This window comes from Elaeis guineensis, chromosome 3, assembly GCF_000442705.2.
Source record: "Elaeis guineensis isolate ETL-2024a chromosome 3, EG11, whole genome shotgun sequence".
NCBI classification, from domain to species: domain Eukaryota; kingdom Viridiplantae; phylum Streptophyta; class Magnoliopsida; order Arecales; family Arecaceae; genus Elaeis; species Elaeis guineensis.
The window spans coordinates 97014310-97027152 of record NC_025995.2 but is presented as its reverse complement, the minus strand read 5'-3'; the positions used below and the strand labels follow the sequence as shown (position 1 = coordinate 97027152).

Here is a 12843-nt window from a genome sequence, read left to right as displayed (position 1 = left end):
TTGGCGGTTTAAGAAGCCGTAACGCGGCCTTCCCATGGGTGGACTCATAGCTCATGGCCATTATTTTTGGTGCATTGAGTGCTAAAATTTGGATCCTTGGAGTGATATCTCCCTCTCGTTTATGCAAGTAATGGCTATGTTCTTTTTTTTATGAATGGAGTGAGCAATGGCTATCCACTTGGTTAATTCACTTCCCATAATTTGCAAGGTTAGGGTCATTTAGGAGTGCCATCTGGTTGACTCCGGCCACTTACACTGAGGGAAAAATATTTGTTGGACTCAGCTAATTTCTTGTTTCTGTTGGTAATGCATTGCTGGTATTTAATTTTATCTTTAGAGGGTGTTTGGTTGGAAAGAATAGGAATTTGAAATCGAAATGGGTGATTTTTTTCTAATCGTTTGGTTGAGAAAAATTCCATTCTGATTCTGATTTCAAGATAGAATAGGAATGGCTCAATTTATATAGAACTCAATCTCTATTCTCCTCTATAGATTCTAATTTTCATTCCAATTTTGATTCAGATTCCAATTCCGATCATGAACCAAATACTTCAAAAATTTTGACCATTCCGATTTTAAATCATTCTGATTTCCATTCCCATTCTGCTTCCAGTTGCAAACCAGACACCCTTAATTTTTGAAAATTAAGAAAAATAAAAAAGCAAACCGAAATGGATGATAGGAAATAGAAATTATAATTCCTTTCAACATCTTGAACATGAACAAAATAATTAAATTTCAATATATAATATTACTATTCGAATGTAATCAATTTTATATTAGTTTTATTGAATTTTATGCTTTTTATTTATATTTTACAATTTTAATTTATATATATATATATATATATATATATATATATATATATATATATATATATATATATATATTGTATTCTTTGGTATTTTGATGAGTTATGAGATTGCTCTATTTTTTGATATATTTATTATATGACTAAAATGACATTTTAACTTGATTTTTATATTTATCTAATATATTTTTATTTTCTGACCAATATGGTCAACATTTATATGTATATATTTGTTTAAGATGAACTGTCCTTTTCCATTTGCTAGTATAATACATAGTATGCTTTTATGTAACAATTCACAGAATATTATAAAGCATGTTACTTGATATTTTTATTATTTTCCGAGAAAATAATGTTTTAATGAAGACGTTGATCCCCATAATTATTTTTATTTTACATTGTTGAAATTAATAATTAAATCATATCAATTAAATTATTTTGATATTCTACACTATAAATGTTACTAGTTAAGTTATTTTCCAAAAAAAATTGTTTCTATTCTCATTGGAATGATAATTCTTCCTCTTTTATTCTTTCAATTGGGGGAATAATGATCTCGAAGAAGATATGATTCCATTGATTATTATCATATCAAACATTGGAATAGGATCGTGGTTGAAATTTTTATTTCCATTCTACACTCATTCCAGTAAACAGATGCAATGCAATAATGGGGATGCTCATAGAAAGTAAACTTTTATATTTCTTAAATCAACTCAGTAAGTTAATTGCATTTAAAATTTTGAATATCCTTCGTATGGGCTTGACCAATATGCATTTATAATTAGGCGTTAGATGGTAGAAAAGGCTCATGTCTGCAAATTGATTTCATGGTTGATGCAGCGTTACTAATGCTACGAGGTGGAAGATCAATCTCTATGCCATTGATGATGGTGAGAATGAGCAGTTCATTTATAATGAGAAAGAGTGTATACAAGAATGCTAAGCACAACAAAAATATCAAGATTTCCAAAATCATCACTGATGTCAACTTAGAAAACAATAATTTGTAAATAGCAATCTTATTTATGAAAAAAAAGGGACAGTAGATAGGACATGTTTATGGATTCCTTTCTTTTTTTAGGGTAAGATGTTTACGGATTCCTTAACTTGTATTGGTTCAGCTGAAAAAGATATTTCATTATATAAGGAAACAATACCAACAGCATCTATGTATATTTTCTCACCTTGATGTTGCAATATATCAATAATTGATATTTCAATATTATTTAAATATTATGTGCAGAAAATGCTTTGGGTCACTCTACGTGCATCGAAAAAATTGCTTTAATCTACTTGTTAACTTGATAGTTAAGATCGTGTTTGGTGCATTGCTACGCATTCTTGAAAGATAATATGAATTACCTTTAAAATAGATTGCTCCCATTAAATTGTCAGTAATATTGGTACATATAAATAATATTACAGTTGGTATTATAAAATTAAAATTTTAAAATATTCTAATTCAAGTTATTGTATGTTTGGTAAAAATAAAGGCCGCAGAGGCCCTCACTTGATCCAACGGCGATGTGTGCATAGAAGTAAACTTCATACCTTGAATACGGCCAAAGTCCTAGCCTAGTACTCTCCTTTGGAGGTCAGTCCTATCGCGTGGCCACTGCTCGCCAACTAGATCCATCCATAGGCTAGCCTCGCACTCACCACAAGCGATAAGGAGCACATTCATGGCCCAGTCTATGGGGCCTTCGGATGAGATCGTAGACACAAGCAGAGGCAGGGGAGAAAGATGTTGCAGGGGTCTCAGATTCGGACGAAAGGGCCAAGAAAGCATGGGATGCCAGCGACGGAGAGCTGGAGGGATAGCGAAGAGATAGCGACACAACATGGGGGGACCTCGGACTCTCACTTGAGGACCTTCTTCTTAGAGGTCTTGTAGTTCATGAGGAGCTCCGCTCCTCTTCATTATTGTCACCATCGTTACCGTCTCTACAATCGTGGAAGGAATGGGAGGAGCTTATTGGGATGGGGAGAAGGTCCCAGCCTTGGACGAAGGGGCCAAGGACGTGTGGAGTGCTGGCGATGAAGAGCTGAAGGAAGAGCGGAGAGGCAGCGACATGGCATGGGAGGACTTCGAGCTCTTGCTCAGCGACATTCTCTTTGAAGGTCTTGGAGTTCGTGAGAAACCGCACTCCTCTTTGTCATCATCATTATCGTCCCTGTCTCCATGGCCGTGGAAGGAACGGGAGGAGCTCATTGGGATGGGGGAGGGTCCTAGACCTAGATGGAGGGGTCAAAGAAGTATAGGGTGTAGGCAATGGAGAGCTAGGAAAGAGCGGAGAGGCAGTGATGCGGTATGGGAGATCTCGGGCTCTTACTCGAGGACCTTCTCCTTGGAGGTCTTGGAGTTCATGAGGAGCCCGTGCTCTTCTTCATCATTGTCGCTGTCTCCATGGTCGTGAGAGGAATGTGAGAAGCCCATTGAGATGGAGAGAGGGGGAGGCAATGGTGGGGCTAGCCTCTGTCGGTGGCGCCATCGTGGTTGGAGAGATCGATTTTGTATGATTTTTTTTAGAGATAATTTTATCTATTTTTTTTTTACAATATTACCAAAGAAATAATAATCTAAATATCCATCCTTTCTCAAAGCTATCTAGCTCGTATCATGAGAGGCAATGTAGATTATTAAGGCAATCTGCATTGCCTCCCAAAAAATATTTTAAATATAATAATTTAATGAGCTTATTTTAAATTATCGATAATATGAATAAATTGCTAGCTATCAAACTTAACCCAATGGCTTAGAGATGCAGATGGCTAGTTAACTATAATTTTTTTCATCATCCAATGGTCTAACCATCTATTATAAAAAAAAAATCTAATCATCATGAATCATATGTGTGAATTTTCTATTGTGCACCGCATCATGCATTGTACAGCGTGCACCGTTGTGCGGAGTCATGTCTTGTGCGATGCACGCCGTATCTAGCGCATGCAGCCTGCGATGGATGGAGCGTGTGACGTACCATTACCATATGGCAAACGATCCGCGCCCATCATGGCATTAGAACTTCCATCTAGAGGCCTAGAAGCGGCCTCAGCCCGGTTCATATACCGACCCACAATCTCGAAAATGGACGGCTGTGATCCATGGATCAACCTCCCCATATCGACCAAACGAACAGCCCAGCACTCAGCCCTATAAATTACCACGGAGAAGTTAGGGTTTTATCCTCCCTGCCTCCTCGTCTTCTCTGCCGCTCTCTCGGTTTCAGATCCATCTCTACTGTTTCCTTTCGACTTCCACGAGATGGTGAGCTTCTACACCCGTATTCTTTTATTGATTCGTTTCTAGGTTTTTCTTTCTTTCTTTTTTCTTTTTTGCGGAATTCCTTTTACGATTTATTTACTTAAAATTTCTTTTGGGAATTAATAGGTTCTTCCGAACGACATCGATCTCCTGAACCCCCAGCGGAGCTCGAGAAGAGGAGGCACAAGCTCAAGCGCCTCGTCCAATCCCCCAACTCCTTCTTCATGGTAGTACAACACCCCCCCCACCCCCCCACACACACCCCCACCAAAAAAAAAAGAAAAAAAAAAAAACCTTTGATGCATTTCTTTGTCCGCTTCTTGCCTTCAAAAATCTCATTATTTATTATTCTTTTACTCTGTTGATGTACTAATAACGTTTTCTCTTTTAATTTATAGGATGTCAAGTGCCAAGGATGCTTCAACATGTAAGAACCCTTTTTTATCTTCTTCTTCTTCTTATTTGTTAGTATTGTCTTTTTCTTTTTTTTTTTCCCCCCACTTTCTTTGTATTTCTTCTATCTAGATGCCATGAAAGAAATGGAGTTTGCATTTGGCTTTGCTTCAAGATGGTGTAGTTTTGAAACTATAAATTCATTAAATGCTGTTAGTATTAGGTTTTTAACAGATAAAATTTCATAACCAAAATCATAAATGTCATGATGTTATTACTCACTAAACTTGTGATGATTTTGGTGCTGCTGAATCATGTTAGAACTATTTTTAGGTTTATAGGATTTTGATGGTATATGTTAAGCATGTCTATTTTTCTTTCTTGACTATTTGTGTGTTGCAGAACTACTGTGTTTAGCCACTCTCAGACTGTCGTGGTGTGTGGGAACTGCCAGACTGTGTTGTGCCAGCCGACTGGAGGGCGTGCGAGGCTCACTGAGGGATGTTCTTTCCGGCGGAAAGGAGACTGAGGATGGTGTTTACTTCCTTTTTTTTTCCTGATGTGTTTGCGTTCAATGGAACAATGAGGTCTACATAAATTAAGGTTTAGTTTGTGCTTTTGCTGGCAAATTAATTTTGGAAAATGAATCGGTTAAGTGATGGAAGAGTTTGTGTTATTAGAATATGTCAGTGAATTGGATAAACTTTCATCAAGATTTTCCTGCTATCTTTTTCTAGCCCATATTTGAATTACCTCGAATATGATTGAGAAAAGGGATATTGGTCTTCTGTCAAAATTGATGCTTGTGTTGTTGTTCCAATAAGTTTGTTATACTGTTAGCTCTTTTTCTCTTTTTTTCTCTCTTTTTTTTTTTATTGGGTGTCAAATAGTACCGTTGTTGTTCAAATGAGTTATGCTCATGATTTGATTTCCGGTTGTTGCAATGTGCTGGACGTTGCATTTGCATCCCACATGAGACAATGTAAATGGCATTTCGAGCATGCCAAGCACTAACAAATGGCATTTATTGATGCTAATTCGTATTATGGTATGGTTGTGCTTGGAACTGTTACTTAGCAAATTATTTATTCCTTGAAACACATTCTTTTTTGAACTACATATACCATGATTATCTTTTTTGAGCTATAATTTAGCATCATCATGGAGTCATCAATCATTCCTTAATTTTACATGGCGATGTCCAGATGATGTTTTTATCACTCTATTGTCTGGCCTCCTTGGTTGTTGTTGCTGTCAATGCCACGTCCTGGCCAAGTCGCATTGGGGTGGAAATTGGCAATGGGGCTGGTAGCCCACCAATTCAAGCCGAACCTGACCTGAAATTGTGAGTTGCGGTCAAAAAGGTAAAAGGGGCAGGATAACCTATTGGATAGAGTTGGAGTTCCATATAGGAATCCAAGTTGTTGCTGATTCGGTTTTGGGACCTTGGGTCTAGACTTATTTGCACCTATAGGTATTGTACATTTACGTTGATCTGAAGTCTGTATATTGACAAATGATAAATTTATCCATTGTTTTATTGCACTATATAGTTTTGTTGATATTTTCATAGGAGTTTTGCATACCATCCTTTTAATTATGGTTTGTTGCATGTTTAGCCCCATCTGATTTCTGGAAGACAGTGTAATAAGTAACTAACTGTAGATGATTTTATTATTTTTTTAGTTTGTATTATAAAGATTTTTTTCCCCATAAACTTTTCCAGGATACTGATGTAAAAGGAGAGATTGGTCATTTGATACTTCAAATAATTTATTAATGGCATCAGTCAATAATCTAGTGGGAAGGATGCCATTACGAAAATAGAATGATTTTAAAAAAGTATGCATACAAATAAGCTTCTCTTTTGCCAATAGAATCAACTAACAAAGTATGCTTGATGGGATTGATCAATGACGAACATTGTTTTTTTGAATGCTTCGAGTTGCTGGGGAAAAATGTCGAAACAAATCTATATTTCACCAGACACTGGATTATTTTCAGATCCTTGTTGGGTACTAGGTGTAGGGTCATACACAAGGCCTTGGATTTTGTTGATCTTGGCTTGCTGCCAGAGGTTATGCTGTCACATGAAGTGCTTAGCAACCATGTTAAATTGGTTGCTGCTTGGATGGAGCAAGAGGTAGGTTGTGTGCCTCCTATAATTTAAATGTTTCCAGACAATATTTGAGAATGGTATACAAATATAGATTTCCGGAGACTGGTTCTGGAGGTTAGAGGTATAACAGTTGAACTCAAAAATTGTAAGTTATGATTAAATAAGCTTATGTTTTCTTAACTATTTATATATGTAAAATGATCTAAATGGTGTTTTTGCTCTATTTGTCTAATACCATCATATTTATTTAGTTTAGTTTACATAATCAACCATTTTATGCAGGTTTATATGCATTATTGTCAATTTTATAGATATTATTGCAGTCAATACATAGCTTATATGGTATATTATCATGTGCATTTCACTTATAACAGAATCTGGTAGGAAGATCCATTTGTCATAAATAGTTTCTGATTCGTTTAAGGTTAATATTAAATTTTAAAAGGTAATTTAGAATTAGATTTAACAGTTAGGCACATGAGAAGGCACCTCAATTATAGTGTATCAATTGGCTTGTTCTGACATCACCTCCATGCTTGTTTTGCTGAAGAACCTGCTCCGTATACTTCGTTGGGTGGTTTTCTTTCGAAGTGATGCTTTATTCTGGGGCATGGGGCAGGGATAAGGTCTCGGAAAAAGGATCACACCGGTCAAGGTCCGAGAACTCGTGGGTTCACTTGATGGGCCGATACACCGTGGAGAATTAATTCAATGTGAAATTTTTTGTGCATCGATGTAAAAAATTCAACGTAGAATGTATCGTTTTATTTGATTGATTCACGTAGTCATTATTTTTTAATATATATTTAATATTTATAGATTAATTTTTTTATTTAAAAATTTTATATGATAAAAATATTTTTATTTTTTGAAAAAATTGATATTTTATGATCATATTATGACATTTTGTGTCCATAATATGCATACGATATTATAATTTTTTTAAAAAATAAAAATATTTTTGTCATTCAAAATTTTTAAATAAAAAGCGTAGGTATTAAATGAGTGTAGGAAAGTGATTGGATAAAAATATTTTTTTTATATTATAATATTTTATTAGATTATATTATATCATAATTTTTTTTAAAAATTAAAAAATTTTTCATCATACAAAATTTTTAAACAAAAAAATTGATTTATAGACATTAAATGTATATTGAAAAATGATGACTATGTGAATCAATTGGATGAGATGGTGTATTTCACTCAGGTATGCACAAAAAATTTCTCTTGATCCAATTGGATCACTCTCCTGCACTGTTGTCTCCCACGGGTAGGATTGGAACTGGACTCCGATCTGATTGGAACTGGACTCCGATCTAATTATTTGCTGGTGGATGGACTCATGAGTATATAATCCAATATTAGGAACAAATATTAACCACAGCTTCCGAAACTACGGCTTCTTGTAGAGCCCCCACCGGTCACTGAAGTCATAAACTTGATTGCTCCGGTCATTGGCTTCCATAGCCAAGTAATTGCGGACCAGTTTTTGAGATCTAAAACAATGAGAAGTATACATACAGATGGGTTTAAATGGTATTCTACTTTACAATAAAAAAAAAAAAAAAAGAAAAAGCAATCCGAAGAGAAAAATCAAAAAAATAAGAAAAATAAGGGTTCTCCGTTTCATGATTGAGGTTTTCAGCGTGAGAAGGAACGGGTGGGGCAGCACACGGCGAAATTGAGCTCCCGGATGGGAGGAGACTGAGTCGAGCTTGGGAATTTACTTTCTCATGTATCGATCCTGGCTAATGGAGGCTTCCATCTCCGTTGTCGCATCTCAAACTGAGAAGTAAATCCGACGCTCAATGGCACATCAGGCCATCATGTGATCCGATGAGCATCGGACCTAACATGTTGTGAGTTATTCCTCTCATAAGTATTTCAATTTATACCAGCTCATTTTTTGCAATGGATAGAACTATCCTTCACTTCTTCTTCTTGTTATTTCTAATTGAACCATAAGCAATCCATATGTATTTTTTATGACATGGAGGAATTTGTTTGAATCCCTCCTCCCAATTTTATTCCATAGAGGGTGTTTCAGTATACAGGCTCCCAATGCATGCAGAAAGATTATTTTCATAGTCATAATAGAGTAATCTTGCCATTGGGCCAATGCAAATACGAAATTCTTGCAAGGTAACCATCAGTTTTATAAATCACTTTTGGTACAACTATAAGCCTTAAATAAATTTCACACTTTTATAGGCATATTATTGGCACGCTATTTGGTTGCTTGATTAATTAGTGAAACAAAATACCTCTAAAGATATATAGACGAGTGATAATAAGAGCAAAAATATTATTTGTCCAACTTTTCATGCTTTTATAGGTATATTATTGGCACGCTATTTGGTTGCTTGATTATTTAGTGAAACAAAATACCTCTAAAGGTATATAGACGAGTGATAATAAGAGCAAAAATATTATTCATCCAACTTACACCAAATGGCAACTTTATTCCTCATGCTGCAACCAAGCATGACAATTAGTTACATAAAATAGGAATAAGAATTTTTAGCCCAAAAAAAATAGGCATAGCTTGTAAAATAACTAAGCCAACAAGCATGACTTTCTTATTCTCCAGCCAAAAACAATCTAAAAAGAGAAACGAGGGCGGAAAAAAATCAGAGAGCATAGAGGAGCAGTGCAAGAGGGTAGAGATAAAAGGAGAAGAAGAAGAAGATAATATTAGAATTTAAATTCATTCTAATTTCTATTGATCCAAGTGGAGTGTGGAATTGAATGAATTAGTTCATGAATAAGAATTAAAATGAAAATATAATTGAAATTAAATAATGTTCTTGAAATAGCAAAGCAAGAGTTTATAATCAAAATATATATTGAAAATAGAAAATTTAATAGGAGGTAGTGAATATACCATTTAATTGACATCAAAGTATTTTAAGATGTACTTTTAAATCTCTTTCAATTCCTAAGATTGAAATGTCAGGGTTATGTTGGAATGAATTTATTAATCGAAAGCAAAAGATTGATCCGGTTATTATGTTGGCAAATCCAATATCATTCGAGCAATCCTTAAGTCCAATTATAAATTCTGAAGCATTATTTTTATAAAACATCTGCGGAATATATAGACCGAAAATATTATCTCAATTACACACTCCCTCTTACTTTAAACCCTACCCAACAGTCATCTTCCCCAACCCTACAACCACATAATAATCAAATTTTGATATTTTTAACCGATGACGATTGTAAAATATCTGACCGATGAGTTTGATGACCAATTTTTGAGCAAACTCATGTCATCGTGTATCAAATAATATTCATTTTATCCATCAATTTAAAGTATAAATATATTTACACCTTCACGATATCAATATGATAAAGAAAAGTTGTGGCATATTTTATACTTGAGTGCCATATCTAGATTTCATTAGTGGGAGTAGAGTATGATTTTCATTGAACTATTTGATAGTTCAATACAACAACTATTGCACATCATACCTCGTGCTCGTGATGCAAGACTAATCAAAATCCAAAGGTATATTACCCAGGTGATACATGCATCACAATGTCTAATTGTGTGCTGAATGTAATGTTGGATAACCACCGGAACTGCCATGTTTTTTATTAGCTAAGCCACTCAAAGTTGTAACATCACCATTTGGCTTAGTATAATCAATCAAAAATATTCCAAATTAGGACCACCTCCGATAAGAACTAGCAGGTTAAGGGCTCATCCATTGTGACCTACTTTTTTTTTTTTTTTTTTTTTTTGAGCTCAATCCAAGATTAAGATTAGAGGTGATACAACACTCACACGAGAATCCTAGTCACTTACCATTTGATAGGTGGCCTCTCCACTCTAAAAAGGTACCTTTGCCCGCCGTAGGCCCTCTAGTTGCATATCTTAGTCATCCCATTTGTTGTGAACCGAAATACAGGGTAGTGAGAATGTAATAGCTTGTGTTGAATAATTTCTTTTTTGGAAGAATAATAGTTGTTGTGGCCAAGAGCTCACGGCTCACGGTACCATTCGTTCTAACCCATGGGTCTTACATTTTTATCCTTTAAGAGGCACCTCACATAGAAAGGATGATCTTTTCCCATAAAAAGCTCCAGATTTGCAGGAATGGTCTCCTACTTGAGATGCTATTATTGCGGTCAAAAATTCATGGCTCCACATATGAGATATTATCTGCTTTGATTTATAGACCCATAATTTTATCTTTCAAAAAATATCTCATGTAGAAAAAATGATTCCTTCTTATATGAGTCTAATGATATCCTTCCTTCCACAATAATAATATTAAGTAATAAAAAATTTTAAGAAAATATAATTAGAAACTTTCTCATTTTGGATCGAAACATCCACCGGTGGTTCTCACTTGCGACGATGTGACGTTTCTTTCCCCAAATGGAGAGGGGTCTCATGAAAAGATTGGGCATTTGCGTAGACAAAAGGCATCTCTTCGCGGAAAGTAAGCCACCAAATGGAATCGACCAAGCAAAGAGCACAATAATTGTTAGGTCTCCACAAAGATGCGGGCGTGGATAGGCATTACTTTAACTAGAATATAATCAGATGGCTCCAAATAACCAACCGTTATGGTCTTATTATGTTAATTAATTTATTTTTTTTATTATCTATTTTGAGCAAGTGGTATGCTGCTCAAAAGAGTTGTGGTACTTAATTTGAGAAGGATCGAGAAAGTGTTCTTTTTTGCAGTCCATCAAAGGTAACAAAAGCTATATCTTTACAGAAGCACCTGGAAGAGAGGCAAAAAAATTAGACAAGACCAGGGCTTTAACACTAGGGTGTCAAACGAACAGAGCAGCCCAAGCATCGCTCAAGAACAACCCGAATCGAGCTTGGTTTGATGCTTGACAAACCAAGCTTGAACCAGGACAAAAAGCCTAAAAATTAATTTTAGAATGAGGCAAGAAATCAACCCAGTTCAATCAAGCTCCAATATATCTAAATTATATATGTAATATACTTTATACATAATAGATTATTGGATTAAAGTTATGGTTAGTATATTCTTTTATACTTTGGTGTGATTAAATGTTAATTTAGACTTGAACCAAAACCTAATATCAAGAATCAAGCTTCCATTTAAGACATTGATTTAATGTTGAGTTTTTTTCAACTCCATTTAGGTTTCTCAAATTGATCAAGTAGGCTTGTTTTTAGCTTGATTCAAAATTAAGCTTGAATTGAGCCCAAAGTAATAGTCAACAACTCAAGCTTAATTTGAGCTCAAAATTAATTTCATACAAATCTTGATTAGACCTAATCTAGTTCAAGCTCAGCGTAATGGAATGTATGTTAAAGGGTAATTTCTAAATAAGCCAATTTTAACACTTTTTATAAAAAAAAGATTTATTTTTTATATTGAAACATTTAAGTCCTGCCTACCTCATTGGTGATTTAATCTGTATTTTCTTTTTGTCGAGGTACTCGGATCAAATTTTCTTGAGAGAGAGCATGTCCCAGAAGACTTGTAAAAATAAACAGAAGCTCAGTTAGACATGATAAAAAGCTAAGTCAAGCTCGGTTCTTATCACAAACAGGACCAAGTTTTGAACATATGTTGATATGGTGATATGAGAGCTAGAGCTACAGACCCAAACAAACTTATGTTCCAATGCTAGAAATAGTGTACATTATGGGGCTTGGTGGAGTTGCAAAATAATATATATCACACCTCCTCTAATGGTAGAAGTGATCCCTCCATTCAAGTAAAATACTTCTTGATCCTCAGTAGATGATTGACATACTTTTCTCCAACGAAATTGAAAATAATATTTTTAAAATTTTATTATCATACTAGTGTAAGCATGAATTGAAAAAATAAAGATCTGATGTTAAATTAAGAGTGTTAATTTATCACTTGACCCGTAAACGATCCATTTTAAATAGGTTCAGATTTGACATAAATGGATTTAGATCATAAATAAGTTAATTCATTTAATCTATTTATTAAATAGATGGATACAAGTTTATATTTTTGGCTTATTTTATCCATTTAATAGTTAGATTGAGTCATTAACCCAATATGTTTAACCTGTTGAAGATCTGTTTAATCAATTTAAAAATATACTTAACTTGTTTTTATCATATTTAATCAAATCCACTTAATCTATTTATTCCATTTAAATTCATTTAATTCATTAACTCTATTTAGTCTATTTAATTTGACTTGATTTGTTTAATAAATAGATTATGTAGATTGAGTTGGATTACACATATAACAAATAAGTGGGATTTATATA

General features: G+C 34.4%; 1 protein-coding gene across 1 annotated transcript; it reads left to right on the top strand.

Moving 5' to 3' along the window:
• Positions 1-3883: 3883 nt before the first annotated feature.
• LOC105041661 (small ribosomal subunit protein eS27y) lies at positions 3884-5198 on the top strand. The gene is made up of 4 exons (XM_010918638.3): positions 3884-4082; positions 4206-4306; positions 4478-4506; positions 4875-5198. The coding sequence occupies exons 1-4, from the start codon at positions 3920-3922 to the stop codon at positions 4999-5001; spliced, it is 420 nt and encodes a 139-aa protein (XP_010916940.2). The 5' UTR covers positions 3884-3919; the 3' UTR covers positions 5002-5198.
• Positions 5199-12843: the final 7645 nt, after the last annotated feature.

Excerpts from the sequence above, each read along its gene's own strand:
- LOC105041661 (XM_010918638.3), top strand. The coding sequence starts at position 3,920 with ATGGATCAACCTCCCCATATCGACCAAACGAACAGCCCAGCACTCAGC. Across the intron at positions 4,083-4,205 it reads CTTTCGACTTCCACGAGATG|GTTCTTCCGAACGACATCGA; the intron begins GTGAGCTTCTAC and ends GGGAATTAATAG. Across the intron at positions 4,307-4,477 it reads CCCCCAACTCCTTCTTCATG|GATGTCAAGTGCCAAGGATG; the intron begins GTAGTACAACAC and ends TTTAATTTATAG.